We start from the raw sequence: 19,772 nt of genomic DNA, 5'->3' as shown, positions 1-19,772 counted from the left end.
GACTGACAACCCACCAACTGAAATCTTCACCATCAATGCACAGTGGCAACAGTGTGTACCATCTACAAGATGCGCTGCAGCAACTTACCAAGGCTCCTTGGACAGCACCTTCCAAACTCGTGACCTCTACCACCTAGACTAATATGGGCAGCAGACATATGGGAACTCACCATCCCCACTTGGAACAATGTCACTGTTCCTTCACTGTCGCTGGGCCGAACTCCCTCCCTAACAGCACTGTGGGTGTACCTACATCACATGGTCTGCAGCGATTCAAGAAGGCGGCTCACCACCACCGCCACCTTCTCAAGGGCATTTAGGGATGGGCAATGAATGCTGGCCCTAGTCAGCGACGCTCACACCCCGTGAGCAAACACGCCTGGATATCCTTTGCTCATCCTTAATTTTCTTACACCTCTTTCAGGCGTCCTTCCCTGAATTTCATTTCTGCCTGGGTTGTTGGAATCGTCAGTGGTTCAATCATGAAAAGCTCTACAGTAATTCGCCGGAGGCAAGTATCAGTTCATAAATTGCAACCTTTTGGTTTTCAATTCTGTGTAGGTGCGCGTTCCGCTTTGTTTCAGTTAACCCGTTCCAGCTGGAGTGACATCTCTGGCGACCAGTGGAATTTGACAGAACTCGGTCTCATCGAAAAGGTCAAACAGCTGATTAACTAAAAAAATCTGTGAGAATATTTGTGCAGTGTTTATAAGGTCAAAGTGAAAGAGTGGCGAGGGGTGAAATTTTAATAATCTGTTGCAACTCGCTTTGGGCAGCCCCAAAGACTTGAGAGGACACTTTATTCAAATCTCCCCAGCAGATTGCATTTTGTTTTAAGGTCAAGCCCCACTTAAGCGGGCGATGAGCTGAAATTGGTCACGCTGAGAGTTGTGATGTTTTCGGAAATCAAACTCAGCGCCGCTTGGCGAGATCACGATGAATTTCAAACGCAAATGGAAAGGTGTCAATCACGTTGAATGACGCAAATATAACAATTCGAGCCCAGTAAAATTTGACCTTTAAGACGAGGCAGGTCAGGTTAAATTGTCCAAGTGGGTGGGGGGGAATGTAAAGAGCGCCGTTCGGTTCACTCTTTGTTGCCTATTTTGTGTCAGGGATGATATCACTGGGCCTCCCCGAGACTGACTGAACTTTTACCTGGCGAGACAACCACAATATCACATCTCAAACAAGAAATCCCCGCCTTCTCTTTCAGATATGTTTTCTACTTGCAGACCATGCATCTAAACTGTGGTTAGGTTTATAGAAACAATGGAACAGAACTTTAAAAATGATGTTTGTTTGTTTTAAATTGCCGCTTTGAATAAACAGTCTGACCTGTTTTCAAAAGTGTGCATATTTGCATATGTATGGCATTTACTGAAAATCCGCCCATGTTACATCCTAACTATCACCATTCCAAACAGGTCGGTCCGTGTACTATATTAGCCAACCATACTGCTATCAATAAGTGCCTCTTTAGGACGGAATAGTGGCAGAATTCAGTCACCAAATGATAAGATTCCCTTCTGACTCCTGTTGTTTAACCGGACGCCAGTCCAGTACAACCCTATATAAACAAAAAACTACTGCGGATGCTGGAAATCCTGCCTTATTGCCGTTTAGCCAATCACCAGCCTGCTACAGCACCCCCTTATTCGTTTAACTTAACACCTGTCTATTGCAAACCGTCTGAAAGGTCGGTCCTTTCCGATGTGATGCAATGAGGATTTTTTTTTGGGGGGGGAGGGGGGCGGGGGAGACGCAAGATTGCAATAATTTAAATGGAAAAGCGATGCGCCGCGTGAACACTGTACTACTGCTGACTCGCAGTACTAGCTATGGGAGTGCCTCAAAGTGGTTAAACAAGATAGATTGGTAACTGATTAGCGAAAACTCAAACGGTCGTGAACTATTGAAGGCAGTGTTCAACTTGAGGCGCTGATCAGAATTGCACCTGTGCCTGCGTGTGTTTGTGTATCAGTTTGTATGTATTAGAGGCACCTCAAAGTGTTCTATGGGATAAAAAGTTGAATGCTATTGCACTTTCCTGACATAACCATTTTCAAATGTTTTGTAATGTTCTTTTGGATATTTTATGAATAAAGTATGTTTTTTTGCCAAAAAAAACCCCATTCTGTATGTGTTTTAAAACCTGTCAGACACAAAAGGGTCATACGGACTCGAAACGTTATCTCTGTTTCTCTCTCCACAGATGCTGCTAGACCGGCTGAGTTTTTCCAGCATTTTCTGTTTTTGTTTCAAATTTCCAGCATCAGCAGTATTTTGCTTTTTATCTCAGTTCTGTCAACCTGTGCTTGTGTTCCTCAGTTTGTTTGCTATCCGCAGATCAGCGGGACTTTCAAGGACAAAGGAAACGCGGGAGAGCCAGAAAAACAGTTCTCTCGAAGTGTGAAAAATATGTCAGTAGTACAGATCCTCAACACTAAAACGAAGCCTTAGACTGGAGGATGAGTGAGTCAAATAGGTGTTCTTCTGAAAGATTCTAGCCATTGTGTCAGTGTTTGAGAGGAGCTTCACTGATGAGCAGTCCATTACCTGAAGGACACCAGGGAGATGTGGAGGGGGCCGTCAGTGTTTACATCAAGATGTAGCAGCTCCAGGCAATCTACAAGTTCACGCGTGGTTGGTGTAAAGCAGACATACATACCAATGAAGAAGTATGTGTATCACCTGCACTAGAGGCTTTGATGTTGCGATAGGATTCAACTTGTTTACATTTTGATCTCATTGACTCGGAGCTCTGGAGTGTGAATGGCTGAGAATGCATTGTTTGATTTTGGAAAGTTATGGGGAGGGGATGGGGAAGAAATAAAATATATAGAAACCCTTTTTTATATTCCAGTATTGTGAGCGAGCATGGAGGCCTGCATTTTCTCAAATTGTTTGCGTATAGTATGAGATGTCTCCCTGCTCCTCCCCACCCACCGCTCCCATAACATCGAGCACCAACCTCCTCGTCAGCAACCCACATTTTAAATCCACTACCTTGTCAGCTCCTTGGCTCTGAGGTTAAGATCTGATGTAATTGCATACCTTCATAAAATATCTCCAGCATTCTGATTACCCTGCGTGGGCGATTTCTGTTCAAGGCACCACGGAACCTCCCAACTGGTTCATTTTTTTTTTGTAGGGCCACTTAAAGAGATTTCAGCACTTGATGCACCTCCTGTTAAATTTAATTACTAGAGATTTAACTAGATGAAAAACATTAAAATACAACGCCAAACTCTGGTGTTCGCATTCACCATGGATAAAATAATTAAAACCAGACTTGCCTTAATAGCCACCTCCGAAGGAGAGTGGGATTTATTTTGCTGGTAACCAGGTCTGTGAAAATGAAATGTGGATATCACTCGGTGTTCAGATTTGCTCCTGAGTCATTATTGATTTAAGCACGTGTTTGATATTACAAAGCGGAGGAACTCTTTATATGTATATATGTATGTATATAAAAAAAACTACTGGCTGCCTGAAACGTGTAAACAACCTGTCTTTGGCTTTCCCAAGACTTTGACTCCGCCCCAGACGTTTCAAGGCAAATGGTGCTTCATAATCTCATCTCTCACATTTCAACACGCACGGGCGTTTTTTTTAAAAAAAATCATTTCTCACGCGAGTCCGATTCCTGTTATTGAACTTCTCATTCGATAAGATCGCCCCTTTCAAATGGCAGAGATGAAACCCGTCGATTGTCAAATCAGTGCATGCCACACGCTAATGGGGTTTGTTATCAAAGCTTTTATTCGAAAATATAAGGCTCATGCGTCATTTAATAAACAAAAATAACACACACACACAAACACACACACACACAAAAAGTCACCTGCTTACATTGGCAGTGGTCCCGTCTTTAAAAGTAACAGTACTGAGATCTATCAAACTCATTCACTCGATTGGAGCATTGTCATCAACTAAACCGTTTAAAACCACGAAATCAAAGCTCTCTAAGCCCATCTTGTTTGAAAAAAAAACAACGTTATAAATATTTATGTTATTTAAAAAAAAATCACGTTAACTACTTATTTGGCACACAGCGATGCCATCGTTTGCGGCAGAAATGATCTGATGCCCAAGTTGATCGCACATTTTTTTTAAAAAAAACTACCTGTTCAGAATTGATTGATAACTTTACTAGAATCCCTGTAATATAATGGTGCTTTTGGTAAGGACCAGAACGACTGGTTTTGTCGATGGTACAGGAAAAAAAAAACACAGACAAATATCTGGGACAAATAATATTCGAATCAACACATAGCGATTCTCGGGGTGGGTGGGAAGGGATTGAAAACTCGGTATGTAAAGTTCTAAAAACAAAAGTGCGAAAAGAGGGGGTCCATTTCTCTTCCCCTCGGGAGTTTGCTTTGTTTCTCATTCTTGTTTTTAAGTTCGTCTTCTAAACGATGAGCGATTCGATCTTGTACGGGTGGTAGGGATGAGGATGCATCGCCGTTGGCACTCCCAGGCAAGGATATGTTTCCGAGACCGGAATCGTGTCCTGAAAGCATTTCGTGGGGAAGTGGGCTCCTCGCGGCTGCAGCAAACCCGGCTCGGAGGCGGGGAAACGGTAGGGCTGAAGCATCGAGTTAGCACCGGGGCTCATGGGGAAGAGCGGCGGCACCGGGGCGGCGGCAGCGTAGGGCACGAGCGGGTAGGGCAGCAAGGCTCTGCTGGACCAGAACAGCCTGCCATAGTTGCAGGCGACTTTGTCTTCTGACACCTTGTCCTCTCGCCTCTGGAAGGGCGTGCTCAGGATGCTGTCAATGGCGAAAGAGCTGGAGAACTTGGCGCCGGCTGCCTCATCCTTGCCGGACCCCGAAATGACGCCGGGCATGACCTCCACGCGTTTGTCCCCCGGCCCGGCTTCCTTGAGCAGTTTGCGGCCAATGCGCTTCCTCCTGCGGCGGAAGACCCCGTCGGCGAAGGTGTACTCACTGTTGGGGTTCAGCATCCAGTAGTTGTCCTTGCCCCAGGGTCTGGAGGGGTCACGGAGGACTTTGACGAAGCAGTCGTTCAGGGACAGGTTGTGACGGACTGAGTTCCTCCAGCCGGTGTAAGTGCCTCGAAAGAAGGGGAATTTCTTCATCAGGTAGTCGTTGATCTCCGCCAGGGTCAGGCGGCCGGGGGCAGAGTCCCTGATAGCCATGGCGATCAGGGCAATGTAGGAGTAGGGGGGCTTGGGGCGCCTGGTGTATGTTTTGGCTTTCCCCTCGGAGCCCGGGTTAGTAGGTGCCGGGCTGTTGGCCGCACAGTCCCCATCGGACCCTAGCTCCTCTTCCACGGACAGGGGCGAGGGGACACTGCCTTCCGAGTCGCTGCAAACCTCGGCCGGTTTATCTCCGAACCCCCTCCCGGCGAAAACTTCCAAGTTCATGGTGGCACTGGTTGCTGCACTTCGCTTCACAGTTACTTCCGCAAACCCGAGGAGTATCCCAGGTGCCAGTGACTGGGAGGGAGGGGGGGTGGTGGTGGTGGTGGTGGAGAGCCTGAGATGTGCCTCTACGTTGCAAAACAAAGGCGAATCGAAATAAAATTGGTCCTTTTCTCCCTCTCAGGCAGCCGCTGAGCACCTTGCACTAAGGCGACGTTGTCTTGTTCAAGTGATTGGAAAGCGGAGACCGCTTTCAGTTGAGGTTGTTTCTTTTTGTTGAAGTTTCAGCGCGTCCAGGTAGTTCTCTTGTGTGAGGGACAAACCCCCTTAAGTCTCCAGAGACTCGCTCAGACCTGTGTAATATCAGTGCTCGATCCAGCCATTATCACACCTCAGAGAGGGGGTTGTGTGTGTATGGGATTAGGGGGGGGGGTACTCAGAGGGGCATTCCCAGCAAATCACTCCCTATATTCATTCGCTGTTGGTTGCCGTTTTCCAGAACACAAATTAACAGATATTTCAAAACGGAGGGAATTTAAACAAATGCGTTTGTTGAGATTTAATTTTATTACACCTATCTCTCTCCTCCTCCTCCTCCTTCCTCCCCCCCCCCAACACCTGTTGGGTGGACTCTCCCAGGGCTGCTGTCTGATTTGAATACCGTGAAATTGATTCGGGGCTGTTTCCTGAACAATTACAGTAAATAAAGCAGGAGGCGTGGAGAAAGGGCGCGGAAACAAAATACTAACCAACAAGTCCCAAGCGAGGCAGTCAACACAACAAGTGCATTGAACGTTGCTCCTCTCACTTGACTTTTTACGATTAAATGGGAACGTCCGCCCACCCCCCCCCCCCCTCCTCTCCGAGATTGTTGAATGAATTTTATTCTTCACTTCTCCCAGAAATTACATTTCTTTTTTTTTCTTCGAATGAGTTGCACTTTTGGAGTTGCTTAGCAATCCACCTTGCGTGGGCAATAATGAAACACGAAACAACTCGGCCGTGTCTGCAATCGTTCTTTGCTAGGCTGATTGAAATTAATGGTGTGTATACACTGAGAAAGAAACCGCGGTTATCTTTGGTCAGGTGCATGTAGGGGGTCGGGGTGCCCGGCACTCAGTTTTTATTTTGTTTATAAAGTACAGTGACAGTTTTGCCCTCTCCCTCTTTTTCGTGTAACAAACAGCAAGTCCCCCAAGAACACGCCACCTCATGAACTTGTGTTTCTGGTTTCACTCGGCGTGACATGACAGGGAAGTGAGCTGGATTATATGCGATGCCCCATCCCTGTCTGTTCATTGATTAGGCAACGTTAAACTGCGAAAACACACGTGTTAGGTTTGCAGGTATCAAACCAAATTAACAGATCATTTTGTTCTTCGTGCACTTAATTTTCTTGTGTCATTTCCAGGAATGAGTCTATATCCAATTAGTTTGCCAACACTATTCCACCCCCCACCCCCCAATTCGGTAATCACGTTCATTCAGACATCATATGAAAATCGAACGAAAGTACTTGCTGATGCACTGGTTTAAAGACATTACATCTCTCAGCAAACGCTGTCATTTTCGAAATAATTATTTAAGTCGTCGAATATGTTTTTAACAGCACATTTTTGTGGGTATCTCTGTACAAATAAAAACATTGTTGTAGCCTTCATTACGTCAAGGGTGCGCAGGGAGAGACTGTTTATTCCCTGCCAGTACTGCGCTCAGCGGGGATACAAGCATTACACATCGTCGACTCCGTGGATAGTGAACGTGTGATCTCCGGTGCATTGGCGCTCGTGATTCCCCGGTGTAATCCTCTGGAGAGGAATCGGGGATGCAGGATCCCGACAGTTTCCATGCAGGCGTGCGGAGGCGACAGATACAGCAGGAATTCAAAACATTGAGGACAACATCGGACCTGTGTAGATTCTGGAGGGGATAGTCGAACGCGAACGCGCACAACCATAGAGAGGGGATGCGTGACACTCAGCGGACAACATGAAAGATCAATGCTTATCTCAACATCTCCCGCAGATAACAAATATCTATTTAAGTAATACAGAAGCTATCTTATTTGTTTTAACTAGCGCGCTCATCTTTACACCGTGCGTGCTTTGCGCTGGAGGCTATAGCTGCCACTTCTCAGAAGCAGTCACACAGGCAGTTCCACCTGAAGGTCAAACTGAGATTTCAAATCACCCGGTTTGCCTGGAGCAACACGCGAAGAAGAAACTGTTTCGCAATAAGATTCCGTCTTTAACGCTGCCCTCAGCACCGCGTGGAGCTGTGGGTGTGTCCTGTCCATGAACCTGGAGAGGTGCCCTGCTTGTCGCGGCTTCCTTCAAAGAAAATCCTTTCACTTTTTTTTCGCTCCGGCATAACACCCACCCTCTCTCAATCCACTCATGTCCACGGTGGTCTTGTCCCGTCTTCCGATTTAGCCGGTAACACGCATCCTTGGAATTCCAGATTTGTTTTTTTCCAGGTTTACGATGAATGTTATGCATACTCACTTGTCCTGTGAATATCTACTGAAAAAAAAAATCCGAGAGAAACCTGAGCAATATAAAGGTGTCACATTTAAATGCGTGGAAATGCAGAGTTTAAAAAAAAAGCGGTTTTAAACAACATTTAGGTTAGATGATATAACGTTTGCAATATGTTGTGATTAGGTGCTTCAGGAACGTTACCTCAATCTCACTATTATACCCGGTTCTATCGAAAGAGCAGCACCTCCCTTAAAAGTGGAAGTTGCAAGTAACCCATTTATACTGTGCCTGGGGAACAAAGTGCTGCATACTGTCCGAATACGGTGGAAACCTTTCACCTAGGTGAAGAGCAGGCATTCCTGCGAGATTTCGACTAACATTATACATGTAAAAATAGACAAACACATTTTAAACTTTTAAGTTGAACTCTTAATTCAAGTAGCAATTCAACTGCAGTGTCAGAAATTTGTGGATTCAAACCCTGCTCCCACACTTGAGCGCGTAATCTGGGTCGAAAACCTGACCTTGAACAGCTCCTAAATTATGCTGATGGTCCATTGAAAACATTGAACCACTGACACTTGGACAACAGTAAATTAATCTTTGACCGTCGTCAGTGTTACGAAACAAAACATGTCACTCAGGTCACATAAGAAGATATTAGGTTAGATAACCAAACGCTTGGTCAAAGAGATAGATTTTAAGATGTGTCTTAAAGGAGGAAAGTGAGGTAGAGAAGCAGAAAGCTGTCGAGAGAGAATTCCAGAGCTTAGCACTGAGGAAACTGAAGGCACAGCCACCAATGGTGGAGCGATTAAAATTGGAGATGGTCAAAAGGCCAGAATTAGGCAAGAAAGGCCAGAAAAAAGACTCGATGAGTGCAGGTATCTCAGGGGGTCGTGGGACTGGAGGAGATGGTAGAGACGGAGGGATTTGTAAGTGAGGATGGGATGTTGCTTGATTGGGGGCCAATGTAGGTCAGCGTACACGGGAAAAAGGTGAAAGGGACTTGATACAAGTTAGGGCACAGGCAGCAGAGTTTTGGGTATCTTTACGGAGGGTGGAATGTGGGAGACCAGCCAAGAGTATAGCTAAGTCTAGATGTGACAAAAGTATGACTGAGGGTTTCAGTAGCTGATGAGCTGAGGCAGGGGTGAAGTTCGGCAATGTTACAGAGGTGGAAATGGACCACCAAGCACTGGAGAGGATGCGGAGGAGTTTTACGAGAATATTGCCAGGACTGGAAAATTTTAGCTTTGAGGAAAGTTGGGATAGGCTGGAATTGTTTTCCTTGGAACAAAGGAGGCTGAGGGGTAACAATGAATATGTATAAAATGAGAGAGTAAATGGGGATGATCCATTTTCCTTAGCAGCGGGGTCAGAAACCAAGGGTGGGGGGGGGTGGGGGGGGTGGTTGGTGGTGGTGGTGGTGCTAGATTTAATGTGATTGGCAGAAGGATTAGAGGGGAAATTGACTTTTTCATCCAGAGGATGGTAGGGACCTGGAACCCACTGTCTGAAAGGGTGATAAAGGCAGAAACTTTCATCATGTTGCAAAGTCCTTGGATGTCTACTTGAAGAATTGTGATCCGCAGGACTAGCGACCTGGTGCAGGAAGGTGGGGTTAGGTTGGGTATTCCTTCATCGGCCACTGCAGACACGATAAGCCAAATAGGCTCCTTTTGTGTCCTAAATTTTCTGATTGCAATGTATTCAACTATGTCGGATTTGAACCCACAACCTTCTAACTCAGTAACAAGAGGGCTACTATTAAGCCAAGGCTGACACTTTCTACAAAAAGAAATGAGAAGAAAGGTTTGCTTGCAAAGGGCAACATGCACATCTCATTTGCTGCAGAAAGGAGGCATCAGCCTCACAGGACTCAGAACATTTCCTGGTTCCAAGGTTGCCAAATATAGAAGTACTGCAACAGAGCTTGTGCCTAGCTACTGTAACCTGACAGGCAAAGGTACACTGTTCTCTTTTAGGATGTGTGTCCCACTGGTACCCGCCTTATACGGCAGCACATTTACTTTGCTAACCATCAAATAAGGGTGTTTGAGTCACTTTCTCACTTTCTCACAGACCCTGTTTCAGGCCTCTTCCACATTAAGTTTCTTTCAATTTTTGCTTGACACCTCTTTCCCAACTCTCTCAACTCCTGTCAAAGATGAACAAATACTTAATATTAATTTCAAAGCTTTATAAAAACTCAAAAGAAGTTGAACTGCCAGTTACTTTAAATGCATGTATCCCAATAATTTTGAGCTATTGGCTAGATTCTGCACATCCCCAAGAGAATAGCCACAGGTGCAAGGTTACCTGTGCTGGGAACTTGTGTTAATTATTGATATGAGCTAGGTCTGTAAAATTGAACCTAGTCATGGTGTACTGTACATTAGTAGGCAGTTATTCCTGGAACTGATTTTCCATGTTTCACAATATCAGAGCCATTATGTATTGAGAGAGAGTGAAGAGCTGGCAGATATGGCAATGGAATGTTTTATATTAGTTTTGTGAGTAAAGATTACAGACAATTTCCAGATACAGTCAATTTAATTTTGGTCTCCGGTCTGTATGTACAGCATATGTACATGCTATACATGCTCATACATTCAAAGCAATACATTTTAGGTCATAATATGCTCAAAACCCAAGCAGAAGTACCTACCCTTCATCATAATGTGTTACCTGCTAACGGTGCTGCAGGAATATGATGTTGTAAAGCATGTGGCTCCTAAAAATGTGATTTTGCTTCTGATTATGAAAAACTAGCAGCTAATTGTGATGTCACTGTTATAATGACACATTAATACTTCTCAAGCATCTACTTAGTGAGTAATTGATGTGTCAAAAAAAGCTCTTTCATTTAGCTGTGGAATGTATCATTTTTGCACAAGAAGGCTTAGTGAAAATTGGGAAAAGCCAGATTTTCAGCATGTGATTATAACTCCTGTTCTGGAGAAATGTAAGTATATTTTTGTGAGGTAAGTGATTGGGAATAGCTCTACTAAATATGGAAAAGAAGTGCCAAATTTTCAGTACATCAATGAAATTTGGTTCAGCAACTCTGAAGAGCCAGCTGGAGGTGAAAGAAGTATAAAACTTAAGAAAGAGCACAAAGTTCAGGCATGAATATTATTGTTGATTACTAGCATGGAACACATATGCACATTGTTATGATCAATGTTATGATCCCAGGCAAGGAGAGGTGGAATAGTTCCCTTCTTTTCCCACTCCTTGTTTAACTGCAGTTGTTTTTTTTAAAGGATATGCATGCAAATTCCATGAGTCTGTAACTATTTACTTGTTGTGGCTATAAGAGACACAAACAGACAGGTTTTCTTGAATTTTTTTGAAAATTAAAGAGGATAGTTTTTATTGTACTTTACCTGGTCTAAATAAAAATAATAAAAATGCTCGAACTTTCATGCATGCACACAAAAGCACACGCATACATGCACACATGCACAAACATATACACACACACACATGTACACACATACACACCCGGTTCCAGAAATATAAAAAATAGTTTACAAAGCAGAGGACTAAATTAAGGAATAATTTTAAAGTCCAATAAAGATTAAAGTGATCTGGTTCTCATAGATTGATGACTTGGGTGGATCCAGGTTGAGCTCAGTGATCCTCCCAGCTTCGGCATCAAGGTAAGCTAAAGATGTAGACAGGCGATTTATCTGTTTTTTTCTGGAGACAGAAACTGCTGGGTTGAGTTCTTTAAAAGATATCTCTGCCTGTGGCACATGGATAGTCAAAAACAGTAGACAGGACTTGAGCTTGTAAAACAGGTGGAGAGAGAGGGAGACCCACACAGGGATCTTCTGTGCTGTTTGTTTCCAGACTGGTTTGTTTCTCTCTGGCCCTTGGATTAAAGGATTTATTACCTGAAGTTAATTTTGATTAGATGACCACCTGATCAATACTTCCATTGTCCACATAAATGATTTGAAGTTGGAAGCCATTGTTACGCAAAGGGGAATGGGTGGTGGTTATTCACACCTACTTATGATGAACTGGTCTCTCTACAGCTCTCCTTGTTAAGTTTCAAGTCCAGAGACAGTGGGTCTGGGAGTCCATGGGTTTTGAGTTTTGGTGAGTCCCCCATTGGCAATAGAAGGTGTGAATTCCACAGATAGTTTTGCCTCAGCATCCATTCGAGGGAGGGCACCTCCACCTGAGGTCATTTAATTAAGAACTTTCTGAAGGCTTGATGTAATTCTGAGTCGGTGTAGAAATGACAAAAGTCACCTGACTCCTGGTGGCCATCTTAACAGCTTGTTGTTTTAGTCCTTTTAAGACTTAGTGATTTTCAGCTAGTAAATTGATAAAATTATTTTTCAATGTAACATGGCTTCGCAATAACATGAAAACTTAATCATTCTTAAAAGTACATATATGAATAAATGCTGTCCCTAAGCAGCTCCATAACACAGGGCTCTGTGTTATATGGCCTGTTCTCAGATACGCACACTGAGAAAACCATCAACTGTTGCTGGAGGACCATCAGTGAAAGATTGCCCAAAACCTGTTGGTCCTCCAGTGCAAAGAGATGTAGATGACCAAGTGTTGCAGACTGGCATATTCCAAAGACCACAACTACGTATTGAGAGATGTACTAATGCTTGGCAGCTGCCACAAAGGCTCATTGGGGAAAGGCCACTGTCTTAGACCCTCCCCCCATAGTATTCTAAGGGGCTGGAAACCATCTAAATCATCTTAGGCTGTGTGCACCAGAGAAGATTTGACATGAAATGTAAATGTACATTGTAAACATAAGCTGTATTGGCAAGCATAGTGAGGTACCTCATGTACTGTTTTGGAAGAAACTCATTTGTATTGCACATTATGTATTGTCAAATTTGAACTGTTATGTAATGTAATTTTGAAAACTTTATGAGTAAAGTATATTTTTGGGGAAAAAAATGACCCGTACTGTAATAGCGTGATATATCCTGTTGAATACACTGCTACATTATGATCATACATTATAGAACAGAATGTTACACTGTATAATCTAAGGTACAAAACAGCTTACAATTATAAAATAAATTGTGGTATAGGAGATATGACATAATCCTGTTATTGAGGTGCATTGTTTTCTGTTGAAGATATGATGACCTAGTCAGTATAAAGAACAACAATTTATCCCTCCCTACTCTGCCTATGTTGATTAAAATACTGTACCTTCCAAACAAAAATGAAATGCGTGAAAGGGAATCCATTCAGTAATCTTTAATGTTATCATGATCAAATCTAACAGCATAATATTCCCAGCAATCAGATATTCATTGCATACTGAAAGCTTTATATCCCCTTTTCTTTGATGCAGCAAAGCATAACTGCTGCATTTATTTTTCAGTTTTCAGATTCAATGTGCATTGTTGCATGGGCCCAACTGATAAAGCCATTCTTCATAGCTATAAGTGAAGTTGATGATGCTGTAAAGTGCATAATCGAAAGATGGGGTGTTGTTCCTCAAGATTACTGAGCTTCAATGGAACGTTACAGGAAACCAAGAATAGAGAGGTCAGTGTGAGAGAGAATTAAAATGACGAACTCGGAGTCACGCTTGTGGACTGAACAAAGGTGTTCTGCAAAGTGGTCATTCAGCCAGCATTTTGTCCTCCACAATGTGGAGCAGACCGTATTGTAAGCAGCAAACATAGTGTAGAAAATTGAAGAAAAAAGTGTACATGTTCATTGCTGTTTCACCTGGAAGGAGCATTTGGGACCTTGGACAATGAGGAGAGAGGAGGTAAAAGCATAGTTGTTGAATCTTCTGTGCTTGCAGGAAAAAATGCCACGAGAAGGGGTGATTGAGGAGTGGAAGTGGTTATGTACTCATTTCACCTCCAGCTAGGTCTTGAAAATTGCTGAACCAAATTTCATTACAAGGATATATAAATAAGCCCAGTGTGGCTAGCACACGGTTTGACATTTTTTTTCGTTTGTGTAAGGCGCTATAGGAATTTAGGAAAACTGGAACAGGAGCGAGCCATTTAGCCCCTGGAGTTTGTTCCATTCAGTGAGATCATGGCTGATTTGTGACCTAACTCCATGTACTCATCTTTGCCCCATATCCTTCAATACCTTTGGTTAACAAAAATCTATTAATCTCTGATTTAAAATTAATAATTGATCTATCATCAATTGCTATCAGTGGAACAGAGTTCCAAATTTCCATCATCTTTTGTGTGTAGAAGCGTTTGCTAATTTCACCCATGTAAGGTCTGGCTTTAATTTTTGGTTGATGCCCCATAGCACTATTTTCCTCAATCAGTCAAAATACTTTCTGTCTAGCTACTCCATCTGTTACCCTAAATATCTTGAAAACCTCAAATCATCTCTTAACCTTCTAAATTTCAAGAAACAACCCGAGTTTGTGTAATTGCTCCTCATAATTTAAACCTTGGAGTCCAGGTATCATTTTGGTAAATCAACACTGCACTCTTTCCAAGGAGATAAGTACAGAGGGCTAATGTGACACTATTATCCTGATATCTAACACAGGGAATTAGATGATGTGCTATGCATCAGGTGTTTGGTATGATGGTCCTCCAGGTGGGGCATGGTAAAGGGTGAGAAAAAATGCTAGAGTGCATTGAAACAATTGACGCCTGCAACAGCTACTCTGAGTGCATAAATAGGTGAGATGTATCAAAATAATATTGGAGGAATAACATGAATATGTGAACCACGCTCAGTCAAAAAGTGAAAGGGAGGGGAGACCAGGATTTAGAGTTCGGGGAGGATTCAGGTCTTCACTAAAATGAATCCAAAACAATTTGTAAGACATCTTAATGAAGTAAGTATCTTGTGATTGGCTCCTAAGATTTAAGAAATATGGACTTATTATACATAACTGCTTCCATTCCTGAATCACCCCTTCTCATGGTATCTTTTCCTGCAAGCACAGAAGATTCAACAACTATGCTTTTACCTCCTCTCTCCTCACTGTCCAAGGTCCAAAATGCTCCTTCCAGGTGAAACAGCAATGAACATGTGCACTTTTTTCTTCAATTTTCTACACTAGCGTTGCTGCTCACAATACAGTCTGCTGCACATTGCGGGGGACAAAATCTGGTTGGGTGACCACTTTGTGGAATACCTTTGTTCAGTCCACAAGCGTGACTCCGAGCTCATCATTTTAATTCTCTCTCACGCTGACCTCTCTATTCTTGGTTTCCTGTAACGTTCCATTGAAGATCAGTAATCTTGAGGAACAACACCCCATCTTTCGATTATGCACTTTACAGCATTTGACCCTCAACACTGAGTTCAACAATTTGGGACCATAATATTTGCTCCCATTCTGCTTCCTTTACCTTTGCAGGTTTTGGTTTTATTCTCTTTTTTGCTTTCAGATGGCAAGTATTCATCATTCTGCCATTCATACCTCCTCTAAACACATCTTTTGTTTCTTTACTTTTCCCATTACCACTCCCTTTGGCCTTGCACCATCATTCCTCTCGTTATCTAATCTCTCCTGTCTTCCGCCCTATCACAGACCTTCTCTTTTGCTATTTTTACACCCTCCACCCATTCCTTCACTTACCTAAAACATATTACATTTCTAACTTTTCCCAGTTATGATGAAAGGTAATCGAACTGAAATATTAACTTTGTTTCTCTGTCTACAGATGCTGCCAGACCTGCTGACTATGTCCAGCATTTTCTGTTATTATTTAATGCAAAATCAGATTCATGTCGGGGAGACTTTTCCTTCAGAATTTCACACCAGGATATCATGGATGCAACAAAAAGAAATGGATGGAAAATCGTGAGAAGCACATCTGAGCTTCCCTGATCGCCTTGCAGGTGATGCTCCCTGCTAGAAGCAGACATTTAGAAAATCAGCTTAGATTTTTTTTTACACAGTGCAGGGAGAAAATTAAAGAAATTTTACAGTTTTGTAAATAACTCTCTTCTTGTAATATGGGGGAGCAACTTTTAATTCTGGACAGTCTCTTTAGCTCAACAATGAGAAAACTGAAGACATCATCATCTTGGACATCTACCATACTGCTTCCTTGCATTTACTCAATCTCCCTCCCCAGCTACTCTCTCAGGCTGAAACAGAGCACTCAGGATCTTGCATCCTCTTTGAACCTGATCTGATCTTTATATTTCACATCCAGGTTAATAAGATCACTTCCTTCGACCTCTGTAACATTGCTTGCCTTTGCTCCTACCTCAGCTCCTCTGCAGCTGGAAAACACTCTCTGACCTCCTGTTGCCTATAAATTCAAGTCCAGAACTCTTCTGCACCTATCTTTGCCAATCACTTTTGTCCTTTAGATCTCAACTGGTTTCCTGTGAGGAAGATATGCTTCAGTTCAACAGATCCTCAATCAAATGCTATTCAGTTTTGGACAACAAACCTCATAAAAATATATTGGCCAAGAAGCAGGTACAGCACAGATTCACCAGAATAATACAAGAGTTTAAAGGCTTAAATTATGAGGATAACAGGTTGCATAAACTTTGGTAGTATTCAATTGTGTTCAAAAGGTTGAAGGGTGATATAATCGAGGTCTTTAAATGGTAAAGGGATTCAGTAAGGTAGGTACAGAGGAACTACTTCCTCTTGTGTGGGAATTAGAACATGGAAGCATGGTCTTAAAATTAGAACTGAAACAAGGAAGCACTTTTCACACAAAAGATAATGAAAATTTGGAACGCTCTCCCCCGAATGGCTGTGGACGCTGCATCAATTGAAAATGTCAACACTGAGATCAATAGATTTTTGTTCAGTAAAGGTATCAAGGAATATGGAATAAATGTGGGTATATGAAGTTGAAGTACAGATGAACCATGATACAATTGAATTATGGAATAGGCTTGAGGGGCTGAATGGCCTACTCCTGTTCTTGTTCCCAACACATTCAATTCAAAATTATTGTCCATATCTACAAATGCCTCTGTGACCTTCCCCACTTTATCTCAGTAAACACTTAGGACCTGAGATCCTCTTCTGAGTGGTCCATTTCTCTAACTCTGGTTTTCTATAGCTTGCCCCCCCCTTTGCCCCAACAATACCTTCAGCCACCAAAGTTCTAATTTTGGAATTCTGCAAACCTGTCTTTCTCTGCACTTCTTTCACTTCATTTAAAACCTCTTCAAAATGCTAGATGTAGCTTTTAGTTGCCCATCCCCAATCTCTTCCGAGATTGGCAGGTTTTCAAGCTACCAGGTTGTGAAGGCCTTGGAGACAGTGTTTATGTTAGTGTCATTGTATAAGTGCAAATTGTTGTTTTTCATTTTTCACCTGTTCAGGTGTAGCTTTTTACAACAAAGGCTAAAGATATATATTTACACCTCTCCTCCTTCAGCAAATATCTCTGCAACAATAGTCAGTGAATCTCAGCAGAAGATGTTGGTAAAATATTTTGGGGTTGATTTGGGCTGTGCTGGTTGGTCACCTGTCTCAGTGGCGAAAGGTCAGGCAATTTTCAGATCCCAGCCTTATTTACATTTGGCCGGTAAGCTATGGGAGAACAAAAGGACATCCCAGGACAGTTCCCTAGATTGCTGCCTTTAAGATTGCGATGATGAAACTGCCAGCAAGATAAGTTGCAGGGGGTGGGGGTGGGGGTGTGTGCTTGTGCTCATGGAGGGAACGGAGGAACATAGGGATATGGAACAGGAGTAGGCCATTTGTTCTTATTTATGTCATAGGATTTGAATATTAATATTGAATATTGCCTGAAACAGATGGGTGCTGTTGATACCTGATGGTGGGCCCCTTTCAAAATGGAGCCATCTGCAGTGCTGGTCCATTGCCCTAGAACATTTCTCGACTTTGTCTCACTTCAACTTATCTGCTGCTGAAACATTGATTCATGCCTTTGACACTTCTAGACTTGACTATTCCAACACACTTCTGGCTGGTCTCCTACATTCTTCTGTCCATAAGTTTGAGGTCATCCAAAACCCTGCAGCCCGTGCCTTAAGTCACAGCAAGTCCCATTCCCTATCGCCCCGGTGCTCGCTGACTAATTGGCGACCAGTCAGGCAACATATTGATTTTAAAACTTTCATCCTTGTTTTCAAAGCCCTCATGAACTTGCCCCTCACTACTTCTGTATTCTCCTCCAGCCCCACAACAAATAAGAGCATAACATAAGAACATAAAAAATAGGAGCAGGAGTAGGCCATTCGGCCCCTTGATCCTGCTCTGCCATTCAATAAGATCATGGCTGATCAGCTTGTGTTTCAAATTCCACATTCCCATCTACTGCCAATAACCCCTGATTCCCTTGCCTAACAAGAGTTTATTCAACTCCACCTTAAAAATAGTCAATGACCATGCCTTCACTGCCTTCTGATGGAGAGTTCCAAAGTTGCACAATGCTCTGGGAGAAAAAAATTCTCCTAATTTCTGTCCAAAAAAAGCAACCCCTAATTTTAAAACATACCCCCTAGTTTTGGACTCACCCACAAGAGGAAACACCCTTTTCATGTCCACTTTGTCAAGACCTTTCAGGATTTTATATACTTCAATCAAGTCACTCTTCTAAACTTCAGTGGAAACAAGCCCAGTCTGTCCAACCTTTCCTCATAAGACAACCCGCTCATTCCAGGTATCAATCTAATAAGCCTCCTCTGAACTACGTCCAACAATTACATTCTTCCTTAAATAAGGAGACCAAAACAGCATACAGTATTCAAGATGTAGTCTCACCAATGCCCTGTACAACTGAAGCATAACATTCTTACTTTTATGTTTAATTCCTCTTGTAATAAAGGATAGCATTCCATGAGCCTTTTTGATTACTTGCTGTACCTGCATACTAACTTTTTGTGACTCATGCACTAGAATACCCAGATCCCTCTGCATCTTGGAATTCTGCAGTAGTTCTCAGTTTAAGCAATACTCTGCTTTTTTATTCTTCCTGCCAAAGTGAACAACTTCACATTTTCCCACAATATACTCAATTTGACAGATCTTTGCCCACTCACTTAACCTATCTATAACCGTCTGCAACCTTCTTATGTCCTCTTCACAAGCTACTTTCCTATCTATCTTTGTGTCATCTGCAAATTTGGCTACTATGCTATCACTTCCCTCATCTAAGGCATTGATATAAATTGTAAAAAGCTGAGGCCCCAGCACAGACCTGTGCAGACTCCACTCATCACATCCTGCCAAATAGGAAAGGACCCATTTATGCATACTTCCTGTTTTCTGCCAGCCAGTCAATCCTCTATCCATGTTAATATCTTATCCTCAACACCATGAGCTTTTATTTTCTGCAATAATCTTTGATGTGGCACCTTATCAAATGCCTTCTGGAAATCCAAGTACAGTATGTTTACAGGCTCCTCTTTACCCACAGTGCAAGCTACTCCTTCAAAGAATTCTAATAAATTGGTTAAACATGATTTCCCTTTCACAAAACCATGCTGACTCTTCCCTATTGCCTTGAGCTCTTCTAAGTGCCCAGCTATAACCTCCTTAATGATCAATTCTAATAAGCACCCGACGACAACGTCAAGCTAACTGGCCTATAGTTTCCTGTTTTCTGCCTCCCTCCCATCTTGAATAGAGGGGTTATATTTGCTACTTTCCAGTCTGATGGAACCATTCCAGAATCTAGTGAATTTTGGAAAATTAGCACCAGTGCACTCACTACCTCATTAGCCATTAGAGACTTGTCAGCCCACAGCTCCATCAGTTTGCTCAGTACCATTCTCTAGTGATTGTAATTTCACCAAGTTCATCTCTCCCCTTCACCTCCTGATTTACTGAAATATTTTTTGTATCCTGCATAGTGAACAACAGAAGCAAAATATTTGTTCATTTCATCCACAATTTCCTTATCATCTCCTATTAACACCCCACTGTCACTCTCTAGAGGACAAACACTCACTTTACT

General features: G+C 42.6%; 1 protein-coding gene and 1 long non-coding RNA gene across 2 annotated transcripts in view; one reads left to right on the top strand and one right to left on the bottom strand.

The window, feature by feature from the left end:
- Window positions 1-3,742: 3,742 nt before the first annotated feature.
- LOC144679127 (forkhead box protein Q1-like) lies at window positions 3,743-5,798 on the bottom strand. Its single transcript, XM_078539477.1, has one exon. The coding sequence runs from the start codon at window positions 5,393-5,395 to the stop codon at window positions 4,418-4,420; it is 978 nt and encodes a 325-aa protein (XP_078395603.1). The 5' UTR covers window positions 5,396-5,798; the 3' UTR covers window positions 3,743-4,417.
- Window positions 5,799-15,532: 9,734 nt separating this feature from the next.
- Window positions 15,533-19,772, top strand: part of LOC144679128 (uncharacterized) — a 48,973-nt gene continuing 44,733 nt past the window's right edge. Inside the window, exon 1 of the long non-coding RNA XR_013576253.1 lies at window positions 15,533-15,711. This is a non-coding gene — a long non-coding RNA (uncharacterized LOC144679128). The remainder of the gene's footprint in view (window positions 15,712-19,772) is intronic.

Source organism: Cetorhinus maximus, chromosome 3 (genome assembly GCF_964194155.1).
Source record: "Cetorhinus maximus chromosome 3, sCetMax3.hap1.1, whole genome shotgun sequence".
Lineage (NCBI taxonomy): Eukaryota > Metazoa > Chordata > Chondrichthyes > Lamniformes > Cetorhinidae > Cetorhinus > Cetorhinus maximus.
This window is presented reverse-complemented; position numbering and strand designations above follow the sequence as displayed.

Excerpts from the sequence above, each read along its gene's own strand:
- LOC144679127 (XM_078539477.1), bottom strand. The coding sequence starts at position 5,395 with ATGAACTTGGAAGTTTTCGCCGGGAGGGGGTTCGGAGATAAACCGGCC.